This window comes from Rattus norvegicus, chromosome 17 (assembly GCF_036323735.1).
Source record: "Rattus norvegicus strain BN/NHsdMcwi chromosome 17, GRCr8, whole genome shotgun sequence".
Taxonomy (NCBI): Eukaryota; Metazoa; Chordata; class Mammalia; order Rodentia; family Muridae; genus Rattus; species Rattus norvegicus.
The window spans coordinates 77,397,164-77,423,625 of NC_086035.1; the positions used below are offsets into that span (position 1 = coordinate 77,397,164).

A 26,462-nucleotide genomic window follows, 5' to 3' on the forward strand; every position below is an offset into this window, starting at 1 on the left:
GTTCAAGACCAAGTTGGTCTACAAAACAATTTTCAGGCCAGTCAGAGTCACATAGTGAGACTCTTGTCTCAAGTGAAGGAGATGGGGGTGGGGAGTATCTCAGTCAATGTTCTCTTGCTGTGAAGAGACACCATGACCACAGCAACTCCTATAAAAGGAAACATTGAATTAGGGCTTGCTCACCATTTCAGAGGTTTAGTCTACTCTCAGGATGTCTGGAAGCATGGTGGCATGCAGCAGACATGGTGCTAGGAAGGTAACTAAGAGTTCTACGTCTAGATGGACAGGCAGCAGGAAGAGAGAGAGACAGAGAGACAGACAAACACAGAGACAGACGACGTGCACTGGGCCTAGCTCGAACATGTGAACCGTCAAAGCTCACCCTCCAGGACACACTTCTTCCAATCAGACCACACCTCCTAATAGGGCCACTCCCTGGTGACCAAGCATTCAAGTCTGGGAGCCTATTGTGACCATTCTTATGCAAACCACCACAGAAAGAAAAGGAAAACGTACTATTTATAGACTCTATATTAGGATTAGATCCTATACACAGAGGATATACAAATTCTTAAATAACATAAATACCTTTATACTTTTCACCCAATCAAATCTTGTTCAGAGTCTGTGCCTTCAGGACCAGTGCCTGCCAGCCACGGCCACCACCTACTGGCTTCTCCATAGCTTTCAAAATGGCACCGTGAGCTGGGAACCAAAAAGCAGGAGCCTGTAGTGGGCGTCCCAGACTCAAACTGCACAGCGGAGAGCAGCAGCGTCCTCACTCTTAACACCAGCTCCTGGTGCCACTCGCTCATCTCACAGAGCACAGAGAAGGCAGAGCGCCATACCTGAGTTAGGAGCATTTGGAGTCATTGCAAACGCCAGGCTTTGCTCCGCCGTGTGAGAATGTGCACATAGACACCTCTCAGTGGGCACGATTCTTAAACCCAGCTGATCCTTAACCTACTGATTGATTCTGAGGTCTTCTTATCCTTTAAAGGCTGCATAGTAGGCTACCACTTATAATTACTCCTGATGCTTTTTTAATATGCACTGTCAAAATACAGTATTTTTGAAAAGTTTGAGTAACTGGACATCTTTGCTTTTTAATCGTAAATCATTTTTATATTTGGTTTTATAATATCTTAGAATTAGTACCATGATTAAAATTTCTCTCTTCATTATTTGCTTCTAGATATCTCTAGATGTATATGAGCTTTCAAGATTTGTCTAGGGACTCGGGCTACAGCTTAGTGGTGAGATGTTTGTATGCCATGCTTTAGGTCCTGGGTTTGTCCCTAGCATCATGAAGAAAAATGTTCCACTGATACCCACTATATTGAATATTTTTATATTGACAGATCTTCTATGAATATGTTGCATATGTGGTACATTGAATTTGTTGTTTATTAGGCCACTAAATAGTTAGTAGATCTTAGAGTGCTTGCTTGTTACTGGGGTCTTTACATACAAGTGCGGGCTTCCAGAGTAGATTTTCCCATGCCGTTGTTCAGTCTTTTATAACACTGTTAATATGCACATCACATATTTAGATCTACCGTTTTGCTGAACAGCTACGGTGAAGCCCCTGTTACGTGTTAGGACTTGGTGCTAGGAGCACCAAGATTGCTCTTTGGTCGTCCGCTGAGGTGTAGTGCTGGTTGGAATGCTGGTGTCTAAGGCTAAGATTACCTCCCAGTCCTTTGCTGTTTTGATTAGCATTGTCATGGTAAGACACTAGAGCTAAAGCTAGGGAAGTGATGTCCTTGACATCAAAGTGGAAAATGCTGCAAGCATAGTCCCGGGTAGCATATGCTTCTGTCTATGGATCCTAAAAATGTTTCCATCTGCTGTGTACGGGTCCTGGGCCACGTCTAGGAAGACAAACAGGAGCCAGACAGCTCCAGTTGCTTCTGAGGACAACAGAAGAACTGGGCAAGGAGAACGGCTTTACCATTTTGTTACTTTTGAAAACAAACTACTGTGTTACTTATTGCTGTCAGTGTACCACACTTGCTTAACTTGTTGCTAGATTAAAAATGACCATAGCCATGTTACATACACACTCGTACCCCAGGATCGACTTTTATTATGTAAGCATATATAATTTTTAGTTTGAGGCTCACAGGGTTTTTGTTTGTTTTTAATATTTTTCATTTAATTTGTTCACTGTATTTTATGTATGAGTGTTTACAAACGTGCCTATGCACCGTATGTGTGCCTGGTGCCCACAGAGATCAGAGGAGGGCATGAGATCGCCCTAGGACTGGAGTTACAGGAGGTTGTAGACCACCATGTGGGTGCTGGGATTGAACCCAGTTCTCAGCAAAAACAACAAGTGCTCTTAGCTACATAGCCATGTCCCCAGCCCCTGTGTTTGTAAAATACCACATTTGCAAGGTTAGACCCAGAGCTCACAGTTATAAAGGATGACTCAATGCATTTGGAAGTCTTTAGAAATTTAATTAAAAAAACTTAATTTTCTCTGAGAAGAGAAAATTATTACCAGAAAATTTAAATATCAGAAAAATTGAGGAGCCACTACTCAGCGGTGACCTCAGTTATAACATTTTGGTCTTTCCTTTTCTTGTAAGAAGAGGGAAACTGAGACTCTCATAAGTAGTTTATACACCATATTAAAGCTTTACAAACAGTTGTGCTGCTGATTGAACCCAGGTCCACAGTGCTGAGAAGACAGACAGACAGACACTCTTTAAGAGGCACATAATATGCAAGCAACAGGGCAGCTTGTGACAGTGGTGGTGAGATTTGACTTCCTTATCTGTCTCTGATTCTCAAAATGATGCACACGCTCTGGCTGGGACGCTCCTAGGGCTCTGGGCTTCTTAAGCAAGTGTTCAACCACTAAGCCAACCTAAATCCCAGTTCTGACAAGGTCGTCACCTCTCCTGTTAGGTGGTCTCTTTATCACAAAGCCACTTTTAATGGCAGTCATTATAATAAGGTCTTCACATGAAAGGACCTCTCATATGCTTATGTCATATTTATTCCTTTGTCTATAGCTTGTTCTCCGAAAATGGTGTGAATTAATCCCTGGGGCTGAGTTCCGATGTTTTGTCAAGGAAAACAAGCTTATTGGTGAGCTCTTTTTGTCCTTGAAGGTAATCTTTAGTGTGTGCATGTTTCCTGGTCCATGCTAGGCACGGGCTCCGTTACAGCCCTTTCCCCAAAGTGGCCTTTAGCAGAGGATGGCTGGCAGGGTGGCTGTGGTAATGGTCACCCAGCCTGAGACGTGAGGCCAATCCCGCTTGGTAGAGAGAAGCAACTCCTCCTCTGACCTCCATGTACTCCTGCTTACTCAAAGGTGTGAGCCCCTCACACACTCATGTACCCACGAACAAGTAAATAATAAACTGTAAAAGAGGAAGACAACTACGCTGTAAATTTTAGAATTTCATATTTATGGTTGAGTTGTATTTCACTGTGTGAATATATTAATTTTATCATTATTTTGATCACATGTCAGAATGTCATATACATACACTTACCATGTTTCATTGAAAATTAAAATAACCAAAGGGAAAGGCAAGCTTCTGATGGGAAATAACTCCAGTAACTCGGACAGGGCGCTGTTGACCCTGTCTGGCCTCTCGAGATGGAGGAGACAACAGTTTTTACCACCAGTACCCACTTCTTGTTAGAAACTTCTGTTTTACTGGCAGTAAGGTGCTGATTGTAAAATAAACATCATCAAAAGCTAAATTTTAACCACCTTCTCTTCTTTAAAGATTTACTTTATTTACTTATGTGTATGTGTGTGTCTGGGTGGGGTGTGTGCAGACGCCCATGCAGGCCAGAAGTGTTGGATTTGCCCAGTGCTGAAGCTGCAGGGAGTCATAATGTCTTAATGTGGGTGCTGGGAACCAAGTTCAAGACTCCTGTAAGGCAGACATACTCCTAACTGAGCCATCTCTCTAGGCCCTACAGTCCCTCTGTTATTAGGGCGCTGTTTATTACACGAGCAAAAGAAAATACACGAAACAAACAGGTACATTTCTTCTTACCTCTGAAGTTATTCTGTTAGCTATCAATTACTCGCTAAGGACCGAAGATAAGTTGTTCTTTTAAAATATTTGCCAGTGTATGTTTTCTATAAAGTTTGTTGACCAAGGGTCATGTAATTGAATATCAGCTCACCATTTCTCATTGAATTTATCTTATAACTAAGATAAACGTAGATGTTCGGTTCCATGTGCCACAGTTTAAGTATGCTAAAGAGGGAGACTCTGTGTGTGACTAAGGACTCGGAAGCCTTTCTTTACAGCAAGAAAGTGTGGCTCTGAAGCCAAATTACCTTTCCCAAAACAAGAAAGTAGGGTGATCACAGCAGGTATGGAGGGCTCCTTTACTTGTTGTCACCCCCAGAAGAGGACGTAGATTCTCAGAGACTGTCTTTAAGAGTGAGAGCGGCAGCAGGTGCACATGTGCACACACTTAGAATTGCCACTTGGAGGTTTCACTAAGCCTTTTTGTGACTGAATCCTCTCCACCCTGCTAAATAAAATAACTCCTTCCCAAGTTAAGAGTGTGTGGCAACACGAGTCTGAGCTGCACCTGTCCAGGGACCTCTAGCTGAGTTGTTTGTACTACATGTTCATCTGCATGGTTGTCTGGCCTCCTTCGGTGGCCCTGATCACTGAATTACATTAACTGTTGTTTATGGGTATGGTGTAATAACAGCTACCGGATGTTCTCTCATCAGGTATTTCTCAGAGGGACTACACGCAGTACTATGATCATATCTCTAAGCAAAAAGAAGAAATTTGCAGATGCATTCAAGACTTTTTCAAGGAACACCTGCAGTACAAATTCTTAGATGAAGACTGTGAGTATTTGCTATTGGTGCAATGGAGTGCGACCTGGCGGTGGTCGCTGAGCCTCCGTCTCTGGTCCGTCAGCTCAGAGTTCTGTGCCCCAGCCTCTTATTATGTTACCATGGTGTCACTGATGACTTGTGTTCATTTCACCCCATTTAATTAGATAATGTCATTCAATACCAAGGCAGTGGGACCGTGCTGGGAGATGTGGGTGCGTTTTACAGGAGCCGTCTGGAGAGCCGGGAGCTTCTTCCTTTCAGCTTCTGTCTATTATCTGAGGCAGCAGCTGCTGCAGGCCAACAGCTGGGGCTTGTTTTGAGGACCTGAAAGTTTGTGGTGTGTAAGAGAGTTTTCAGATAGCATAAAACTAACCCATCACGTCCTTTGTACTTGCCAAGACTGGGTTCCACGGCATATTTAATTAAGAGAAGATGGATCGTGCTGTCTCATAAACATTCCGTACTTTCTTATGAGATGTTTGTTGTACCCCTTTCACACCTCAGGTATGTGATGGGAGCTCCTGTCACTGATCTCTGTCTGGTGACGGCTTCTTCTGCCCATGCAAGCAACTCGTTCAGACTCTGTCGCTGTTTGGTTTGCGTTTTTAAGCATCAGGAGTCCTTACAGTTGGACTTTTACTTCACCAACGAGTCTGTTAATTGTCATTTTAGGCAGACCCGTACATTGCAGTCCAACTGGCCTTGACCCTGCAGCAGTCCTCCTGCCTCAGTTTCCCAGTGCTAAAGAGTGTGGGCCCCCATAAGTACACAAGGCCAATTATACTCTGCAGTATTTAGTAACAAAGTGCACCTGAATTTTCAAAGAGAGATTTAGATTATAAAATTAGCTGCTTATTTATTAGTAACTGAGTTTTTTCTTCTTTACAGTTGTGTTTGATATATACAGAGACAGTAGGGTAAGTAAAGTGTAGTTAACTTGCTTTAAAACTAAGAATGGTGATCACAGCACGTGGCCGTTCAATTCCTGAAGGGCCTGTTGCTCAAACTGTGTTCTCAAGTCTGTGGACTTCACACTGCCAGGTTACGCCTTGCAGTAGCATACCCAACATGAATAAACTCAGTGCGCTTGTTTTTGTGAATTTAGCTTCAGCTGGTCTGGAATTTGTTTTTGTTTTTGTTTCTAAACACAGTGTTTCTCTGTGTAGTCCTGGCTGTCCTGAAACTCACTCTGTAGACCAGGCTGTGCTCAAACTCAGACATCCACTGCCTCTGCCTCCTGAGTGCTGGGATTGAAGGTGTGCCCAGATGGAATTTGTTATTTTTAACCAGGTTGCTTTTGAACTCATGACCCTCCTGCTTTTGCCTCCTGTGTGTTGGGATGACAGGGTGTTCCCTAAATGTAGGACTAGCAATAGAATAAGCGAATAAGTGGCTACTTACGTCCTTCACACTTTTTGGGAGGTCTGGGCCTACTGAAAAGAATTCATTGTACACACTTAAGAGCAGGAATCTGTCATTTGGTACTTACATTTTCTCAAGGCAGCTAAAAGGTTCTTTGTGTGACTTACTTAAGCGAAGATGTATAAATTTGTTTACATTTATTTTCGGGTGTGCGTTTGCATTCATATTCATCTGGAAAGCTGCACATTGCACATGAGTGTGTGTATTCGTGTGGGCTGTGCAGAGCCAAAGGCCAGCCCCAGGTGTCAGCTTAGCAATGCTGCCCGCCTTCCCTGGAGCAGCAGCTGTCACTGGCCCGGAGCTCAGCAGTTAATAAAGCGGGTTGCTCAGTGAGCCTCAGGGTCTTCCTGCTTCCACCTCCCCAGTGCTGGGGTAAAATGGGTAATAACCATGCCTAACATGTTTTCTGTGGTTTCTGGGGATCAACTTGGGTCCCCAGGACTGTGAGGCAAGCACTCTACCAACTGAGTTATCTCCCTAGCCCCAGATTAACATTTTTAACTTAAACTCATTTTTTATCCAATACTTAAAAACACAAAACATATATGAATTTAATGTTTCTATACTGTAATGTTTAGTTCTGGAAAGTCTTGTATAAGTGAATTAATCCAGGCAAAGGGCAAGTACCACACGATCTCTTTCTATGTGAAGTCAAAATAGTTCCTACTCAAATGTTTGCCATTTCCTTATGGTAAGGACGTTCAAAGCTTTCTCACTTCACTGAAGTGAGTTCACTGACTGCACAGTACATCATCATAGGTAGAAATGTGACCCGACACATTTGAGGTGACAGTATTCTATCCCAGAATCACAATGTTGGATGTCCCAGTAGTCACCCTTGTGTGCAATACATATCAGAACTTCTATTGGTCAACTTCTGCCCATGTGGCTCCCCATGCCAGCCTCTGGTAGCCGTGTGAGATCCCTGGTTTGATTTCATGAATGAGATCATTGACATTTGCCTTTGCCTGCATTAGTTGACTTACGTAAGGCTTTCCAGTTCATCCACACTGCTTCAGATTACTGGACAGCAGTGTTTCCATTGCTCAGCAGTCTTCTGTTGTGTTTGTGTCACACTTTCTTTATGTGTTTATCAGCTGGTGGACTGTTAGGCTATCTGCCCTTCCAGGCTTCTGTACTGGCATTGCAAATAACGATGGGGGATGGGGACAGTTCCTGGGTATTCATGTCTTCGGATGTATGTCCGAGAACTGGGATGCTGGGTCACACGGTGCGTCTGTTTTTATATCTTTCATTATTTACATGGATCGTGTGAGAACATGGATGCTTGAGTGTGCTTCTGTCTTTCTACCATGTGGCTTCCAAGGATCAAACCCAGGCCGTCAGGTTTGTTAGCAGATGTCTTCAAAGGCTGAGCCTTCTTAGGAGCCTGGTTTTAGTCACTTCCATGTTCTTCCCAGGCTGAACTAGCTTCCCTTCTCCCCTCAGTACGTGAGGACTCCTGTTCCTCACATTCTTGCCAGTGCTTGGCATCCTTGTGCTTCTGGCTGGTGAGGTAGGACCTCATTGTAGCTTCCATTTACTTGCGCTGGTGGGGGCTTGAGCAGTTTTCATGTCTGTTGGCCATCTCTAAGTCTTCATTTGAGAAACTTCTAACGCTATCAGTTAACCTCTTAAAAGTGACGCACACTGTCAAGAAAGAAACAAAAGCCTGATGACACAAGCTTCCTGAGTGGAGATTTCACTGTCTAGGCCATGTTGTCTTTTCAGAGAAGCCTCGGCCTTAATATTGCTCTGTGAGTCCCACCTGAGGGCTGAGCTTCTAGAGGACGTGTTTGCGCATGTCTGTCCAGCAGTGCCTTATTCCTGCTCCCCAGGATAACAGTGATGCCTGACCCAACTCTGATCAGGCTTTCACAGGAGCATGCGCCCCAGAGAATCACTGTTAGCTGCTTCCTTCTGTTAGGTCATGCCTCACCCCTCTGTCTTCTAGAGGGATGGCCTTCTGAGCATTAGAAAGAAGGTTATAAAATGAGATGAGTTAGGGGCTGGGAAGATGGTGCAAGGGTGAAGTGTTGATGAAGGGAGCATGATGGTGGAGTTCTGGTCCCCAGAACCCTCATATAAGTTGGGTGGTCATGGCGTAGCACCTATGAACCCAGCACTCCAAAGACGGAGGCCGGGAGTCCCTGGGACAGGCCGGCCAGCTGGAGTAGCCAACACTCTGGGTCCAGTGAGATCCACCTCAGTAAGTAAAGTACAGAGATGCAGGAGACACCTCGGTGTAAGGCTCTGCTTTCCACATGCGTGTACGCACACACATGTAAACACATATCACACATGCACACAATCACAGACAAAAAGATAGATGAACGGACGTAAAGACAAGGAACGATGCTTAGGAGATTTCCACCTGGGTGGGAAGAAACCTCAGACAATGGGAAGCAGGGGTGAGTTTATAGAAATCTGACCCTGCAGACAGAGTCACTTCTCGACCTCTTACTAAGGACACTGCAGACACTCACAGGGCCAGCTGCAGCTGTGTCTGTCTGCTGTGCTGGCTGCTGGACTGCCCACAGGAAGCGTCAAACCAGGTAACCTTGGACAGGGGAGGAATTTCACTTTTGATGTGGAAGTGGCAGACGTGTTTGTGAGGAGTGGTCTGCAGCAGGCAGCATCTAGGCACCTAGAACAAGGTAAAGCCAGCCTTCTGTCTAGAATAGGCTCCCTTCTCAGAAGGTTCTTATTATCATTTAGTTCTGTATCTAAGTCTGGATAGTGCTGTGAGGTAAGTGTTATCTGCTTACATGGTACAGATACGAAGCCAGTTATTTCATACTGGCAGTTGGAAATGTGGGAACCTGCCAGGCTGCCTCCTGTCCCTGGCAAATGTCCTGATCCCAGACTCAGTGGGGCTGACAGGTAGAGGCAGCTGCTTAGCCTGTAAAAGAGTTGAGGGAGCTCTTAAAGTGAGGTTGGACAAGTGCGTAAGTAATGGTAGCTGAGATCGCGCGGATCTGAAGCTCGTTACGTTCTTAAAAGTGAGAAGCGCGCCAGTCTACACATCCTGACAGCTTCTGTTCGGAGACTTAGACCATATTGTAAGGCTCACTTGCTGCTCCGCCGTGGATGTGGATCCGAGCTTGGTAGACACCTCCTTGCATATATTATTTCCTGGCTATTCTCGTAGAAAGCTAACTCGGGTCTGTAAGTAGTTTGGTTCGTGACATGTAACTGAAGTGTTTGTACCTGGCGACACTTTGCTGAGTCTGTGTTTATTGTGGGTGGGCAAGTTGATTCAGTGCTGTAGTCTTAACTGTTCTGAGCACGTCAGGTCGGGGCCCCCCATTCTGTAAGTCTAGAATGGGGCACTGGGTGAGTCTCAGAAGCTCCCTTAGGGGTGATGATGTACGGCTAGAATTTAAAATCTTTATTTACATTCTGTGTGTGTGTGTGTGTGTGTGTGTGTGTGTGTGTGTGAGAGAGAGAGAGAGAGAGAGAGAGAGAGAGAGAGAGAGAGAGAGAGAAACAGGGTTTCACTGTGTAGCTCTAGGTAGCCTACAGCTCTCTGTGTAGACAAGGGTGGCCCGGAAGTCACAGAGATCCATCTGCCTCTTACTTAGAGTCTTAGAAAGTGGGTTTTGTCTTTTAGTTTTCCCAGCTGTGACCTGTATTGCTGTTACCTTGTCTCATTGCTCTGGGCAGGATGCTGTGTAACTTGGAGAATTGCTCTTGTGAGTTTGGATCCTGCCAAAGGACGTGTAATGGGTGCCATGTTCTGCCGATGCCCGGATCTAGATCAGGCTTGTTGCTGAAGTCAGTAGCTTGGGGGAAACGTGCGTCTCTTTCAGATCAAACACATTTCGGGGAAGGGGAGGGGATGCACAGGCGCAATGCTGGCCGGAGTTCTTTGTGCTATTGGTTTGTTTTTCTATGTAGACTTTATCACATGGAAAAAACTTGGCAATTTTTTTTTTTTTGGCTACTTGATTTATTGGTTAACAACTATGTATGTTAAAATCTTTTGGTTTCTAATTGTGTTGGTTTTTAAGTAATATATTTTGAAGTCGTGTTCTTAGATGACACTAAGTCTTCTATTTTGATGAAACACGATGTAAATAAAAGGAGGAAGTATGGGCTTTGACTCACTGTTTCCGAGGTTTCTGACCATGGCCACTAAGCCCCATCACTGTGAGCCTTTGGGGCCTGAGACAGGAGAGAGGGGGCCGAGGAACAGAGCTGCGCTGGAGTTTGTGTGGGGCCAGGACTCAGGGTGGGTCTTCTTTTCAGGAGCTGTCTTTTGTCGCAGTCGTCTATGGCCATGCCTCAGCGGTGTAGTCCAAAGTGTGTCTCCCCGGGCGCCTGGGTATCTCTCTGTCCAGTCAGGCTGACAATTAGACTAACCAGCAGATCATTTCAGTTGGAATCTTATCATTAAGTAGGGACCAGCTCGAGTCCTAATGCTAAATGGGCTTTTGTGTGGTTTTCATTATATATTTTATCTCATATTAATAGTGCTACCAGCTCAGGTTGGTTTGAATTATTCTTTGTTTTTAATGTTTTTATGTTTAGCTGTCTTATATACAGAATATTGCTGGGTTATATGGGTGGGTGGTTTTTCTTGTTTTGTTTTATTTTGAGACAAGATCTTTCCAAGTAACCCAGTCTGACCTTGAGCCAAGGCCCTCCCACCTCAGTTTCCTGACTGCTGTGAATTATAGATGTAAATCTCCATCCTCAGCTCCTATAGTCTCTTACTTTGTGATTTCTCTTTGATCTCCATGGTATTTTTTTTTTTTTTTGGTTCTTTTTTTTCGGAGCTGGGGACCGAACCCAGGGCCTTGTGCTTCCTAGGTAAGCGCTCTACCACTGAGCTAAATCCCCAGCCCGATCTCCATGGTATTTTGTTCACTTACCTGTTGCAGCGTGGATCCAATTTCGTCTTTTCCTAAACATCCTAGTAATAGCTCGCTAAACAAATCTGGCATTATACCAGGCTGAGCAATGGCTACTATTACTCAGTATTATTTTATATCATCTAAGAATATAGAATTAGGTGCCAGACTGATGTGTGCAAATGACTCAACCGGCAAGAGAAACTGGTAGGACTTCTCTTGGGGACACATGGTGAAAACCTGAAATGGCTCCATTGGCTGGATATTTCTGAAGCAAGCCCTATTAGGGCTTCTCCTCCAAAACTGTGTTTTACCTAGATTAAAATGCTGTCTCAGCATTCTCCTTTGGCATGTCCAAATTCTCACACACACACACACACACACACACACACACGCACGCACACGCACGCACATGCGCACACAGGTTGGGGAGTGGGGGAGGAACATGAGAGCGTAAGCCAGAAGAACAGAGATAAAGATGTCAAGGAAGCGTGTTTGCTGTATGTCCTAAATGTCTCTGCAGTCGAATGCACTGACTCTGACTTCCTGGGTTCGCACACAGTCCCAGTTCAGGTAGGTCTAACCGATCACTTTCTCCTGAGGTGTTCCGACTCTTAGATAGTTGAATAGGCTGGAGCGTTCTTCCCTTAGCCGAGTGCCTGGTAGCCTGTCTCTGAAGACAAGAAAGCCTTTCAGAGGGTGATAGAATCGTTGTCATCTTGTCTTCACATGCTTTCAATTTCTGTCCTGCACACAGAATAAATGCAACATTGATGGTCTGTCAGGGAAAATATAGGAAAACACCTTTTGCTTTGTTTTGTTTTTGGAGCCAGAGTTTCTCTGTGTAACAGCCCTGGCTCTCTTAGAACTTACTCTGTACACTAGGCTGGCCTTGAACTCACTGAGATCTACCTGCCTTTGTCTCCTGAGTGGCCAATGCTTTTTAAATAAGAGAATATAGGTTGTGTTTGCTTTTATTGTACACTAGGCTGGGTTTCTTTGTTGTATCTGTCCCAGGGCAAGGTGTGGCTGATCGACTTTAACCCATTTGGGGAGGTCACAGACTCTCTGCTGTTTACTTGGGAAGAGCTGACATCGGAGAACAATCTGCGAGGCGACGTCAGTGAGGCGGACGCTCTGGAGCAGGTAAGGCCCCACTTCCGCCTGCTCACCGCACCCTTGCCTGTGCAGTCAGGACCTGGACCACTAAGAAGGGACTGGAGATGGAGCTTTGCTAGTCCTTCCTTCCTGTCACAGTGTTAAACTGGGTGTCCTTGCGCCTCAGTCCTTACCCGGAAAGCTGAGTGTTCTGCTTATTCTAAACCTTCACCCTCACAGCGTCACCTCTGCCTTCATGGCGACTGTCCTGGTCAGCTTTCCTCTCAGTTGGCCCCCGGCTGGTCCCACTTCTCTAGGCTCCTCTCCTCTTCCAGCCGCTGTTCCTCTCAGCAGATCCTTTCAGTTCCTCTCGAAAGCAGACTGCTTAACCCAGTTGTCTGCGGAGCTGACCCCTGCCCGCCCTCCTGAGCCTTGAGCTGTCTGGTTTTCAGCCTCCTTTCTGTCCGCTCCTGTCCATTAGGGTTCAGCCAGTTCTTGCAGATCCCATCCTAATTTCTTTTTTTTTTTTTAACTCACTTACACTGTTCCCTTCTCCCATCTTCACAGTTAGCCTTTCTTTAAATAAATTTGTATTACCTTTTTCTACTCTTAAACTTATATTAGATGCTTGCCTATGGAGCTGTAGGCAAAGTTAATGGTTGCCAGGAGAGGAAGAGTCATAGTGAGTGGTAGCTGCAGTTAAATTGCCCTTGTTCAAGTAAAGACCTTCCCGGCCATGCTCATGCTCAGCCAGGACCCTGAGTAAGTCCAGCTGTAAGCGCTTCTGAGCTGTGTCTCACGGTGGCCCACATCCCGCATCTCTTACGACCTGCCCTCCTCACTTTGTCAGCTGCTTTCCTCAGTCCTGTGGCAGCCGGCTTCCATCCTACCTCTCTGTAGACCCTGCCCTGCAAGGACCCTAAGTGACTTTTGATCCCTGGTGAGGGACACACAGCTCTTCTCTTAGTGACATGCCAAGTAGGCACCTTCTTGCTCTTACACCACTGCTTCTCCTGAGAGACTCACACTCTGTCTCTGCTTCCCTGGCTTCTTTGCCTTCACGAGGAGTGTGTCGTACTCGCTCATCTTTCCTTTATTTCATGGTTCCTCTGTCCTGGACCGTCTTCGGCCCTTCCTTCGCACCTCTGTGTCAGATCAGTGCTCAGCCTTGCCCCACCATTTCCAGTACCTGCTGATGTGCTGCATCCTGCATTAGACTCAGGTTTCCACAGGGCGGGGTCTCTCCTATCCTTGGTGTCTGTGGGCCAGCACAGTGCCCTGTTCATGTCTGTCATGTCAACCAGTGAAGGGCTTTTGTCACAGTTGCTGTTTTAAAGGCAGCCGTTGACTTGAGAGATGGGAAGAGGCCGTAAGCTAAGTAGGGAAGACAGAGTTGTTGAACAGAAGTGGTTTACGGGATTAACCTCCATGCACACTCTCTTGTTTACCTGTAAATTTAGAGGTTGGGACTTGACAGCACTTGGTTCTAGCTTCTTCCCCAGCATACGCCCTGCTTGTCCCTGGACCACAGGGACAGACACTTCCCTCTACTCTGGAAACCTAAGAAGCCCATCTCTGCTGGGAAGTCTGTGCTCTAGCTGCCTCCAGAGGCTGCTCTTAGCCCAGATGTCCCTTAGCGAGGTCACCCTCGTTGTTCATTCTCTTAGCACGTCGCTCAGTTCTTCGTGTCCATAGTCACCTCTCCCTGTGTGACACAGTCTAGCTCACGCTCCTGCTCACGTACCGACCATCTGTCTCCCGTCCCACCACTTACTCCCTATTCCCAGAACAAAGTCCAGCAAAGTGCCAGTGACGCTTGCCAGGTGACTGGTTTATCTGTAAGATGTGGCTGCTTTCCAGGGCTTCCTGGTTCCAACGTATTCTAGTTCCCGCTTCGTCTTCCTCTGCTGGACACCAACCATCCTCCCCTAGATAACTTTGGGTCTTGTTTTCTTCCTGCTCTGGTGCAGACGAGAACAATGGCATTGAAATTGTGCGCTCGTCATTCTTTTAGTCTGGAAAATAGACCTTCAAAAACAAAATGACAGACTTTCCTGTTTTCTGTTTGCAAAGGATTCTCCAGCCTTCCGTTGTACGAACAGTGAAGTCACGGTCCAGCCCAGCCCCTATCTGAGCTACGGCCTGCCCAAGGACTTCGTAGACCTTTCCACCGGGGAAGATGCTCACAAGCTCATAGATTTTCTTAAGCTGGTAAAGTCTATGGAAGTGTATGAAATCCTTCCAAGTTGGGCCCCCCCCCCCCCCCCCCGGACCTTTACTTGACGCTTGTAGATTAAAGAGCCGCAGTGAAGGCGTTGGGCCGCTTTCTGAGTATGAGGGGTGATTTGTCATTGGGATGACAGAGATACTTTCACAGCACATAGCCACTTAGGAAGGTTGCATTCCCCTCGCTCTGAAGTGTGCACGTTGTCATGAGGCCCGGAGAGCTCGTGTCTTCTGCTGCCACACGGTGATTGTGACTGGGCCTGTGTGTACCTGTGTGATAAGGATGCCCGAGGGCTGACCTAGGGTGTCCAGATAATCAAGCTTTTTAGCCAGCTTATCAAGCTAGTTACAGATTTGTCTTTTCCATAATTTCTAGACCTTTCGAAAGTTTCACTTTCTGAAAGTAATAGTGGTCAGTTAGAATATGCTGCTTCAACATATTCTTGGTTTCCTCTGACAGAAAAGAAATCAGCAAGAGGACGACTGAGCGCTGCTTGGAGAATAAGTCAAGAGGGAAACAGCTTTTCAGAAGCCTCATATAGAACACAACTTCCCAGTGACCCAAACTAGGTGCAGATGGGTGGGCAGTATGCAAAATCATCAGCTTTTATATTCGTGTATATTTACCTGGAGAAAGATGGAGGACCTTTGGTACTTGTAAAAGAAATAACAATATAATAAATAGATCTTAAACACAAGGAAGCACACTGTGATGGTTTGTATATGCTTGGGCCAGGGAGTGGCACTATGAGGAGGTGTGGCCTGGTTGGAGTAGGGGGTGTCACTATGGGTGTGGGCTTTAAGACCCTAGTCCTAACTGCCTGGAAGTCAGTTTTTTCCTAGCTACCTTCAGCTAAGTTCCTCCTGCACCATGCCTGCCTGGGTGCCGCCATACTCCCACCTTGATGATAATGGACTGAAACTCTGACCCTCTGAACCTGTAAGCCAGCCCCAGTGAAATGTTGTTCTTATAAGAGTTGTCTTGGTCATGGCGTCTGCTCACAGCAACTATGCTAAGACACACACTGTTCTGAAAATAAAATAACTTTCTACGAAATACTTGCTCTATGGTTCATTCTGTTTAGATCTATCTATATTTCTCTGTTTTCATGTTTATACCTGCAAGGTAGGTGGTCACATTTATGATTTACAAAAATAGTAAGATACCATGAGAGGAGGACAAGAGCTTAACTGAAGTGTGAACGGAACGGGAAGTAGATGTCATGTAAAGGGAGAGCAGATGTGAGCACTGAATGGAAGAAAGGGAGCAGCTGGGGTTGGGCGGGATGGGGGGTTGGGAGATGGGGTGGCCTCGGACACCTGGGAGGGGATGACTGAGAGCAAAGCATAATGATCCGTATGTATGATGATGCCGATGAAACATGGGATGCTGTTGCTAACTAAAGGAGTATGGGTTGGTGAGAGCCTAATGACCTTAGTTTGACCCCCCCGAAAGCCTTGAAGAGAAAACTGCCTTCTGCATGTGGTCTCTGAGCTCCCGAGTCCCTGCATTCACATCCATACCATGATGACACACAGACACAGTGAGCAAAACTTAAAATGAAATAAAATGGATTATTCTTTACTTTTCCATGTACAAGTAGAAATTAATAGAATAGGAAAATTAGAATAGGAAATACTTTTCTCGACTTGAGAATTCCCCTATAATTTACCTTGAGTTTAACCACAGCTTGAGCCTAGAGGTACAAGGACAGGTAAGACATTTCTCACCATCAAGCTACTAAGACATCTTTCATATGTAATAACACATATTAGTGAAACTACCAGACTTAATTGTACTTTGGCTTTTTAAAAAATATATTGGACCCTTGAAGTTGATAGAGTTGCTTTTATTAAAAGTCCATCATTTTAGTAATTCTTCCCTAAAGGAGCCCTCATTTGCTTTGGACTCACTGTCTGCCCAGGTGACTGGAAGGAAGAGACATTGGCTTCCCAGGCTGCCCGTCTAGTGTGCTGCCAAAAACTATTGTAAGTATGGAAGGCATGTCTCTGCATAAACAAGAATGCAAACCTCTTACTGAGCACGTAGGACGTCACACGTAAGGACTTAAAGGTTTTGTTGTTGTTTTGTTCTTTTGAGCTCAGCACATCAACCGCCTTTAAGAAATAATTCTTTGTGGTAAATGTGCTTTGAAATGTTGCAGGGTTTTTATTCTAATTATTTTTACATTTTTTTTTTTATTGTGCAGGGGCACCTCAACCATGGTAGAGGGAAATTAGTGTTAGTATTAGGAGTTAATTTGAATTTAGCTCTGGAAACTGGCTTTGTCCAATGGTGTCTTACTGGTTCAGAAATATATGAGGGAGATGGTTTGGTGGGTAAGAACACTTACTGAAAGCATAAAGGACTAAGTAGTGTCAGGAGCCATCTCGTGAGGCCAAGGCTAGCAGGTGACTTCCTGGAGATGGCCCACCATGTTTTACATGATAACAGGTAACCACAGGTAAGCTCTGAGAGGCAAGGCCCCAAGAGACTTCATCTCAGAGTGGCTTCTTGAGGCCGACATGCATTTCCTGTCACTCTTAGGTAGCCTAAGAATTCCTGCACATCAGCCCACCACATTGAGCAGACTTCCTGCAACCTGATGCAAAGACAAACTTTCATGAATTAATGCTGTTTAGGTGAATTACTGCTTTTGTAGAATTCCTGATGTGATTCAAGTAAGTTTTGGAAGGAAGTTTTAATGGTTTTAGTTGTTTTGCCAGAAATAAAGTTAAAATCAAGTATAGAATGTGCTCATTTCTTATAAAATAGTAAGTAAAAGCTGCATAATAAGGAATACAATGAGCCTTCACAATTACACTTAAAAAGAGAACTAGGCCTGAGACAAATTTGTAAACAAGGAAAAACATTCTAAGTCAGGTCCAAGGATGAAGCCACAGGTGTGCACTATGATAAAGCGAGGCTGTGTGTAACTGTTGCTTTGAACTTAGAATGAGCTCTGAACTCAATATCCACATCTCCTTGGTATAACATTTTATCTGTAAGGTAATTTTCTAAGAACTTTTGCCTATAAAAAGGACAGAGAAAATAAAGGGGTGACTTGGGGGACTCTGCCCTATCCATCCATCCATCCATCCATCCATCCATCCATCTACCAAACCTAAATATGTGTGTCTATTTGTCTATATGTACATGTGTAGGTATATGTGTATATATGTATGTAAGCATGCATGATTACTTGTGGAGTTGATTCAAACAGGTGGACAGGTGGTTGGGTCCAGCCAGAAAGTATATATGTATGAATGTATATGTATTGTCTGTGTAAATTAATTTCTCTTTCTTTCCTTCCTTTTCTCTCTGGCTCACAAATAGTTAATGAGTCCAAGCTTCTTGCCAGGTCCTTGAACCACACACAGAGAAGGGAGTCCTACCAATTGAGCTTTTTTCCTAAATTCACATGGTGCTTCTTAATTCACCAGCGTTTATTACCAGAAGTCAATGGCTTTTGGCCTTAGGATGGCAAAGAGTTTTAAACAAAAGAAAAATTGCTAAAGATAATCAAACTTTGGCCTCTTCATTGACTCCATACCCCATTGCTGCCTTTCCTTGGGACCTTTTCATGGTGGGCAGGCCACCAGCAGAATAGACTCCTTAGCACCCATGTAAAACCCAGCATGAGGCTGTATTTGCCTGTTACTCATGAATTTGGAGCAAAGCCAGACAGATCCTGGGAGCTCATTGGCCTGCTAGCCTAACTGACGGCAAGCTTTGGGCCCAGAAGTACTATCTCAACAGCAGGCAGAGAGCAATGAAGGAAGTCACCCAACGTCCTATTCTGGTCTCAGGAGGTAGATGCACAGGGTTACGCACACACTCGAGAGTGCATCACATACATCTGTACAACACACAATCATGAGGAAAAAGTGCAGATGTGGAAGCCAGGCTAGATAAGATTAGAAAAAAAAAAAGACCCATGCAAAATCTGCTAAAACGTGAACAGTACGATTCTGGGTATAAAACACATTCAACTTTCACATCAATTTTCCTGATGAGGAAACTGGACTTTACCTCTTGTTTTGCTTTAAAATATGTGTGTGGTTTCCTTAGTAAACTTAATGTGGCCAATAACCCTAATGTAAATGTTAAAAATGTGATAATGTCCAGGAGATCATCTGCATTCCAACACTTCTGCCTGCCTAAAGGTTAGTTTCAATTTAATTGATTGGTTGCTTTTGAGTATCACGTAGCTCCGGTTAGCCTTGAACTCCCTGGATAGCCAAGACTGACTCTAATCTCCTCCTCCTCCTGACACTACTTCCTAAACACTGGGATTATAGATGTGTGCCCTGTTCCTGCCTGAAGGTTAGTTTTGAATTATCCCGCATTACTCTGATCTCTTCTTCCATTGAGGTGTCTGGTATGTGCTTGGATTTGGAATGTGAATACACTGTGGTTCCAGAGATCTTGCTTCCTGAAGAGAAACAAGATCTACACGTGCTGCTGGCTGTGGCATGTGCTGGGGTCTCCTGAATACAACAGGCATTGCTAAAAGTTCAGTGTTAATGTCTCCTTTTGATTTGCACTTTCGGAACTTATCAGACTTTCTACTTGGCCCCTTGTCATTTTGATGGCCAAGAGCAGTGTGTGACTTTACATGGTGGTGGTCTTATTTTTCACTTTTTCTTCGCTGTAAAGTGGGAAGGGAATCATAAGACACTTATAGATTTTAATGAGCTAGCAAGGTCCTGTCATGTGATGATTATCTCTCTAGACTATCCTACGAGCAACTTTTAAACAATCAAGAATTTGGAGGGCATAGGGATTTGAGAGATCATTTGGCCGTTTTTTCACCTTGCTTGCCTCTTAAGCAAACAAACAAAAAAAAAAAACTGCTACCCAGAGTGAGCATGTCTAAAACCTTAATTGTGACAGAATCAGAGCAAACATTTATGTTCTAATAGTTTTCTGTAAAAGTTTTAACCTTAATATTTTCCTACAGATGAGTTTCAGGCAGGACCAACTATTATTGTAGTGAGATTTCCAACAAAGACTTGTTTTTAAAAATCAATGTAAGGGGGTTGGGGATTTAGCTCAGTGGTAGAGTGCTTGCCTAGGAAGCGCAAGGCCCTGGGTTCGGTCCCCAGCTCCGAAAAAAACCAAAAAAAAAAAAAAATCAATGTAAGTACAGATTCATTGCATACATATGAAGGAATCAAAGAATAAGAAATGAGAGAGAGAAGAGAGAGAGAGAGAGAGAGAGAGAGAGAGAGAGAGAGAGAGAGCGCCTTGTGGGATAGGACAATGTGGTTTCATGTTTACAGTTCACCAGGTTGATCTTGGTCAGTGGTAGAGCCATGTTTAGACATTTCAAAAATAAAGTTCCTATGTAAACACAGATGTCTTGGCTTATAGAAAACCGTTTTTGATTGGCATATTAAAAAAGTAGAACACATAATGATTAACCACTTGATACACGATCAAGCACATTGTGCGCACACATTAAGAGGCTTGAGAAATAAAAATGTGAGACACAGTAGGGAAATGGAAGGTAAAAGTCTCCTGGTACAGAGCTGGGCAGTGAGTTTTATGAAGTAGCTCTTTCACATGTGACTTCTTTAGTCAGAGCGATCTGAAATAGAGCAACGACGCTTCTGAACACAAGGAAACGGGACTCGTGCAGAGACAGAGTATTGAGTTCTGTGTACTGAGTCATTCAGCAAATGCTTACCGGGCTGACGACTTTTAAGTGACAGGGGCAATACTTGGATGTCCCTATCTGTACGAACCCAACTAAAACAAACAAACAGTTGACTGTGATAAACAGGGAACACAAATGAAGAATCAAAATGGACAGGCATCTAATTTAATGAGAGGAGAAGCTAATAAGGCAGACTGGTCAGAAGAGAAAGCAGTCACAAGTACATCACATGAGGAGCTGGGAAACGGGTAAAAGTGCTTGCTTTGCAAGTAAGAGCTGAGTTTGAATCTATAGCACTCACAAAAATCAACATGGCGGCCTGCACCTCTAACCCCAGCACTGCGTAGGCATGGAGACAGGAGGATTCCCGGGGCTTGCTGGTTGCTAGCCGAGCCCTAGGTACATGAAATTGAGGAATAAGGTGGAGTGGGATGGAGTAAGGGCATCTGGTGTCCTCCTCTGATGTTCATAGGTGCAGATGGGCGCATGCGCGCGCGCAGAGACGTGATCAGATTCATGTTTCTGAACTGTTTTCTCGATTCATATCTGGAAAGTAGGGTGGTGAGTGAAGGCTATCTGCCAGATATCATGTTGTCACTCTGGTAACAACTGAGACTAAATAAGGGAGAAAGATGGGCAGTGAAACTAATAAGAAGGATGAAAGACTACAGGGTGCATAGATTGGGGTATGGTTTGTCCCCACCAAAACTCACACTGGGATTTGGTTTCTATTGTAGCATTGATGAAAGGTAGGGCCTGTAGGAGGGATTCGTGTATTTCTGAAGAGACTTGACTGTTTCTCACAAGAACCGATCTGTTTCTGGAGAGCAGGTCCGCTCTCTTGCCCCGCCCCTCTTCCATGCTCCCCTTTGGCTCCCCCTCGCTGCCTTGTCTTGGTGGAGCATGTGGACCTTGTCAGATGTGGCTTTCTGAATCCCAACTTCCCAGTCTTCAGGACTGTGAATCCAAACACAGCCATTAGCGATTCGGTTGCAACAACGGAAGTGGATTTATGGGCTAGATGCAAGAGGAGGAGCTAGGACAGCTGCAGAGTGGGCAGGAGGCTGCCCTTACGTTGTCTGGGTCTTAAATCGTTTCCAAATTCCATATGCTAAAAGAGTGGTTGGCAGCCTGTGGGAGATGGTAAAATCTCAGGAAATAGGATGCAGTGGATAGAAGTTAGATCATGTGGGGTATAAGGGGAATGTCGAGACAGTAGTTCCTCTCCGACTTCTATCTCCCCATCTCTCTCTCTCTATCTCTTCCCCTACTCCCTCTCTCCCTCTCTCCTCTTTCTTAATACCGTGTGTGTTAGTGGTGGGGTGTTTTACCTACATGTATGTGTGTGCAGTGGCTGTGGAGCCCACAAGAGGGTGCTTGTCCCCTGATCGAGTTATAGTTATAAGCTGCTAGAAACTGAATCCCAGCCCTCTGGAAGAGCAGCCCTTTCTTTTAACCACCAAACCATCTCTCCAGCTCCTTGCCTCCTGCTCCCGAGTAATGAGGCTTCAGGTAAGTGCCACTTTTACCAGCTACTCTTTTTCTCTTGTTGCTTCTCATAAGGCAGTGTTTGACTTCCTGAGGAGACATGAGCAAATGTCTGCTCATCTCAGATAGGGAGGGATCAAGCAACAGACGAAAGCCCCATGTGGTGAACAAATAGGGTTCATTCTCTATTTTGTTTTTGAAACAAGGCCTCTTTATTATGTAACTCTGGCTATCCTGGACCTCACTATGTAGACTAAGCTGGTCTTGAACTCACAGAGGTCCACCTGCCTCTGCCTTCTGAGTGCAGGGATTCAAGGTATATGCCTTTCTTTGGGTTATGTACAGAAAGAAGCATGCACAATTCAAGGCAGCTCCATCACTGAAAGCCCACACTTACCTGGGTGCTGACTCACAAAACCTCTCTGCATGAACTGCAGGCAGCTCAAAGACTCCCTTCTCTCCCCAGTAATCCTCTGTACATATAGCCTAATGAAGGAAGGAGCTTTGTGAACCTTAAGTTTCAGGAACTTCCTGAGACTTGCAAATTATATTACTTTCTAGTCTTAACAACCTTCCCTGCAGGATTAAAATGTTTCAGTTCAGAGGTTGCTGCTACACCACCCAAGGCAAATGGCCTCCAGCATGCACTTCCACAGAGATGGGTCATAGACCCAAAAGCATAGGGCCCAGAAGCCAGAGACTGAAACGTCTTAAATTCTGAGCCAAATAAGCCTTTCCCCTCTCCTCTCAGGTATTTTGTCATAGTAATAAAACGTGAATGCAAATATGATTTTTATCCCTTTAAGATTGAGAAAAAAAAAAAAAGAAGCCAGGTGGTGGCATCACACACTTTTAATCCCAGCACTCGGGAGGTAGAGGCAGGCACATCTCAGAGTTTGAGGCTGCCTGGTCTACAGAGCTAGTTCCAGGATAGCCAGGGTTACACAAAGAAACCCTGTCTTAAAAACCAAAAAAGTAATAAAACAAATCAGTACATAAATAAAATAAAAATTTAAAAGGAAAGAGTGAGAGTGGAACCAGTTAGGAAAGGACATTAAGATTATTTTCTTGGGAACAATGTTGTCAGTACTTATCTGGGTAAAGATTTTACAAAATAGTAAAGTTTAAAAGGTAGACTGAATCAAATTTCCTAGCAGTCCAAAGTGGAACATAGGCTTGTGTTTAAATGTTTGGCCCACAGGGAGTGGCACTATTAGATGTGCCTATGTTGGTTTAGCCATGGCCTTGTTGGAGGAAATGTGCCTTTGTGGGGGAGGGCTTTGAGGTTTCTTACGGTCAGGCTATGCCCAGTGGACACAGTCTCCTTCTGCTTCCTGTGGATTGAGATGCAGAACTCCCAGCTCCTTCTCAGCCCTATATCTGCTCAGACGTTGCCTTCTTCTCTACCATAACAACAATAATAGACCAAACCTCTATTAAATGTAAGAGCCAGCCGCAGTTAAATGTTTCCCATATAGCAGTGCTGTAGTCATGATGCCTCTCCCCCGAGGAGTGAAGCCCTAAGCCAACTGTAAGCAGGCAGCTGTGAGAACACTCCTTTGTCGTCCAGCTTTATTCTTCATTGTCATGGTTAAAACCATCACAGATAACTGGTTTGATTCTGAGAATGTCACTATAACCTTTTATGAAGTGGCTCATAGTCCTAAGGAGACTGTTTAGAATAAATTTAGGCGACTCGTGTTGTTTTTCAAATCTATAAAGTACGAATCTCTCCTCAAACGTTTTCTTCCTGTCTGGTTTTGTGTGTATATGTGGTGCGTGTGATTGTGTGTGTTGACAGGGGTTATATTTTCCCATGTGTATGCACATGGAGGCAAGAGGAAGATGTTATCTTAGGGTTTTATTGCTGTGAAGAGACACCATGACCATAGTGACTCTTACAAAGGACAACACTTACATAGGGCTGGCCTATGGTTCAGAGGTTTAGTCCATTGTCATCATGGCAGGAAATATGGCAGCATGCAGGCAGACAGTGCTGGAGAAGGAGCCAGAGTTCTGCATCAGTATTAGCAGGCAGCAGGAAGAGAGACTACACTGGGCCTGGATTGAGCTTCTGCAATCTCAGAGTCCACCCTAAGTGACAAACTTCCTCCAACAAGGCCACACCTCCCAATCCCTCTCAAGTAGTACCATTCTCTATGAGCCTATGGGGGCCATTTTCATTCAAACCATTATAGGTGTCAAATGTCTTCCTCTATCATTCTTCCATTTGTTTGTTAGTTTGTTAATTAATTAATTAGACAGGATCCTCTCATTGAAACTAATCACTTCAGGTAAGCTGGCTGGCCACCCTGTCTTGTTCCCTAGTGCTGGTTGAGGTTTTATGCATCTTTGGCCGTGCCTGGTTTTTATGTGTTTTCTAGAGACTTTAACTTGGATCCTCTTTTTTCTATAGCAAGCGCTCTTAACCACCTAGCCATCTTCTTGTCCCCTGGCTTCTGACTTTTTGAGACAGAGTTTCCCAAGTAGTCCGACTGGCCTTGAACTGTTGGTCCTCCTGCCTCAGACCCCTGAGCACTGGGACTGCTGTGTGCGGCTGGTGCCGGCTCTGTAGAACTACATTGAGAGTCTCTCGTTTATCACCATTTCATTGGTTCAGACTCAGAGTGAACTAAAGATGGCTAGAATTGTGTTTTCTGCATCAGGGATTACCTGACCTAGGTGAGATAACATTTAATTTAGAGGTCTTAGGTACTCCTACCTCACCCTGTATTTATACTAGATGTCCTTTAACAGAGGAATGGACACAGAAAATTTGGTCCATTTACACAATAAATTACTACTCAACGACTACTCAGTGAAGTAAAAACAATGACTTCATGAAATTCTTAGGCAAATGGATGGAACTAGGAAATATCATCCTGAGTGAGGCAACCCAATCACAAAAGAACACACATGGTATCTGATTATCTCACTGATAATCAGATATTAGCCCAAAAGCTCAGAATACCCAAGATACAATTCACCTACCATATGAAGCTTAAGAAGAAGGAAGACCAAAATGTGGGTGCTTCAGTCCTTAGATGGGAGAACAAAACACTCACGGGCAGAAAAACAGGGACAAGGAGTGGGGCAGGGACTGAAGGAAAGGCCATCCAGAGACTGCCCTACCTGGGGATCCATCCCACATGCAGCCACCAAATCCAGTCACTATCGCTGATACCAAGAAGTGCTTGCTGACAGGAGCTTGATATAGTTGTCTCCTGAGAGGCTGTGCCAGAGCCCTACTGATACAGATGAGGATGCTTGCAGCCAACCATTGGACTGAGCATGGGGACCCCAATGGAGGAGTTAGAGAAAAGACTGAAGAGCCGAAGGGGTTTGCAACCCCATAGGGAGAACAACAATATCAACTAGCCAAACACCCCAGAGCTCCCAGGGACTAAACCACCAACCAAAGGGTACACATGGAGGGACCCATGGCTCCATCCACATATGTAGCAGAGGATGGCCTTGTCAGATATCAATGGGAGGCCTTTGGTTCTGTGAAGGCTCGATGCCGCAGTGTAGGTGAATGCCAGGGTGGGGAGGCAGGAGAAAGTGGGTGGGTGGGGCAGCACCCTCATAGAAACAGGGAGAGGGAGGATGGGATAGGGGGTTTCCAGAGGGGAAAAGGGAATAACACTTGAAATGTAAATAAATAAAATATCAAAGAAAAAAATTTCAGTTGCATTCCTCTTGCTTGAAAGTGGCTTGCTCCATGTCCCTTTCTTTAAAAAAGAATCAGCAAAGTGCCAACAGCAATTTTGGAACAAGATAAGGATAGGAAGACTGGCTTCACAGTCATGAGATATGTAGATTCCCTGGGAAATGACTGATGTAATTTCAGCATAAGCCACTGTTACTCTCTGGAGTAGAAATGGATCTTTGAAAAATCTAATAAGAACATAGGCCTTCCTCAGAATGACTTTGCACTAAGGATCATTGATTAACAACCCATTCTTTAAGTCACAGCAAATAAAATTAAAAGCCCAGACTCCAGACTGGGCATGGGCTCTCTCACAATATACATTGTACCACAAGAAAGGAAAGTCCTCAGTTTTCCTAGTGACTGCAGTGTCTAACCATGGTGCTGATGCAATTGACTTCTTGGTAGTGCGTGTCCCTTGGCATGATTTGCTAGTTTTCATAAACAAGGTAATTATAAACCGTGTATTGGAATCCAACCAGAGAGGCTGGCTAAGGTAAGATTAACATCTGTAACACATGCACGTGTGTATAAAATGCCCCTGTTACGTGTGAGTACTTGTAATAAGAGGTTGACCTCTGCCTTTGAGACAGCTAGCAGAGCAAAGGAATTCTGTGGGCAGGAAGTGGTCTGAAGGCTCACAGCCACTGGCTTCACCCATCACCAGGTGGGATGGCCTCTCCTACAGAAAAGCCACAGACCTGTTTCGATAACCTTTCCAAGGCAGTGGTTCTCAACCTTCCTAAAGCTGCACGACAGTTCCTCATGTTGCAGTGATCCTCAACCATAAAATTATTTCATTGCTACTTCATAGCTGCAATTTTACTGCCATCATGAGTTATAATGTAAATATCTGATATGTCATCCCACAGGGTTAAGAACCAATGCTTTAGTGGATTGGTCAGGCCCAGCAAGATGTCCTCTCCTGACTCCGACAGTGATTTTAAGTGCATCTGTAAAGGTCCCTTTACAGCTTGGATAACTGGTGTGATTTGAATGAGACTCTATCCCACAGTGTGTCTATTTGAATGCTTAGTCCCCAGTTGATGAAGCATTTGAGAAAGATCAGAGGATTTGGAGGTGTGACCTTATTGGGGCAAGTGTGTCACTGTGACTGGGCTTTGAGGTTTCAAAAGCCCACACTAGGTCCACCGTCTCTCTTT

At 44.6% G+C, this 26,462-nt stretch overlaps 1 protein-coding gene across 2 annotated transcripts in view; it reads left to right on the plus strand.

The window, feature by feature from the left end:
* Positions 1–15,496, plus strand: part of Cdc123 (cell division cycle 123) — a 44,284-nt gene extending 28,788 nt beyond the window's left edge. The window contains exons 8-13 of one of the 2 annotated variants that reach the window (NM_053877.4): positions 3,024–3,099; positions 4,724–4,846; positions 5,726–5,754; positions 12,133–12,261; positions 14,287–14,424; positions 14,900–15,496. In NM_053877.4, the coding sequence (NP_446329.1) occupies positions 3,024–3,099; positions 4,724–4,846; positions 5,726–5,754; positions 12,133–12,261; positions 14,287–14,424; positions 14,900–14,926 (522 nt within the window). In that variant the 3' untranslated portion in view covers positions 14,927–15,496. Of the gene's footprint in view, positions 1–3,023; positions 3,100–4,723; positions 4,847–5,725; positions 5,755–12,132; positions 12,262–14,286 lie in introns of both variants that reach the window. The other variant, XM_063276027.1, reaches the window with a different exon arrangement.
* The last annotated feature ends 10,966 nt before the right edge of the window (positions 15,497–26,462 follow it).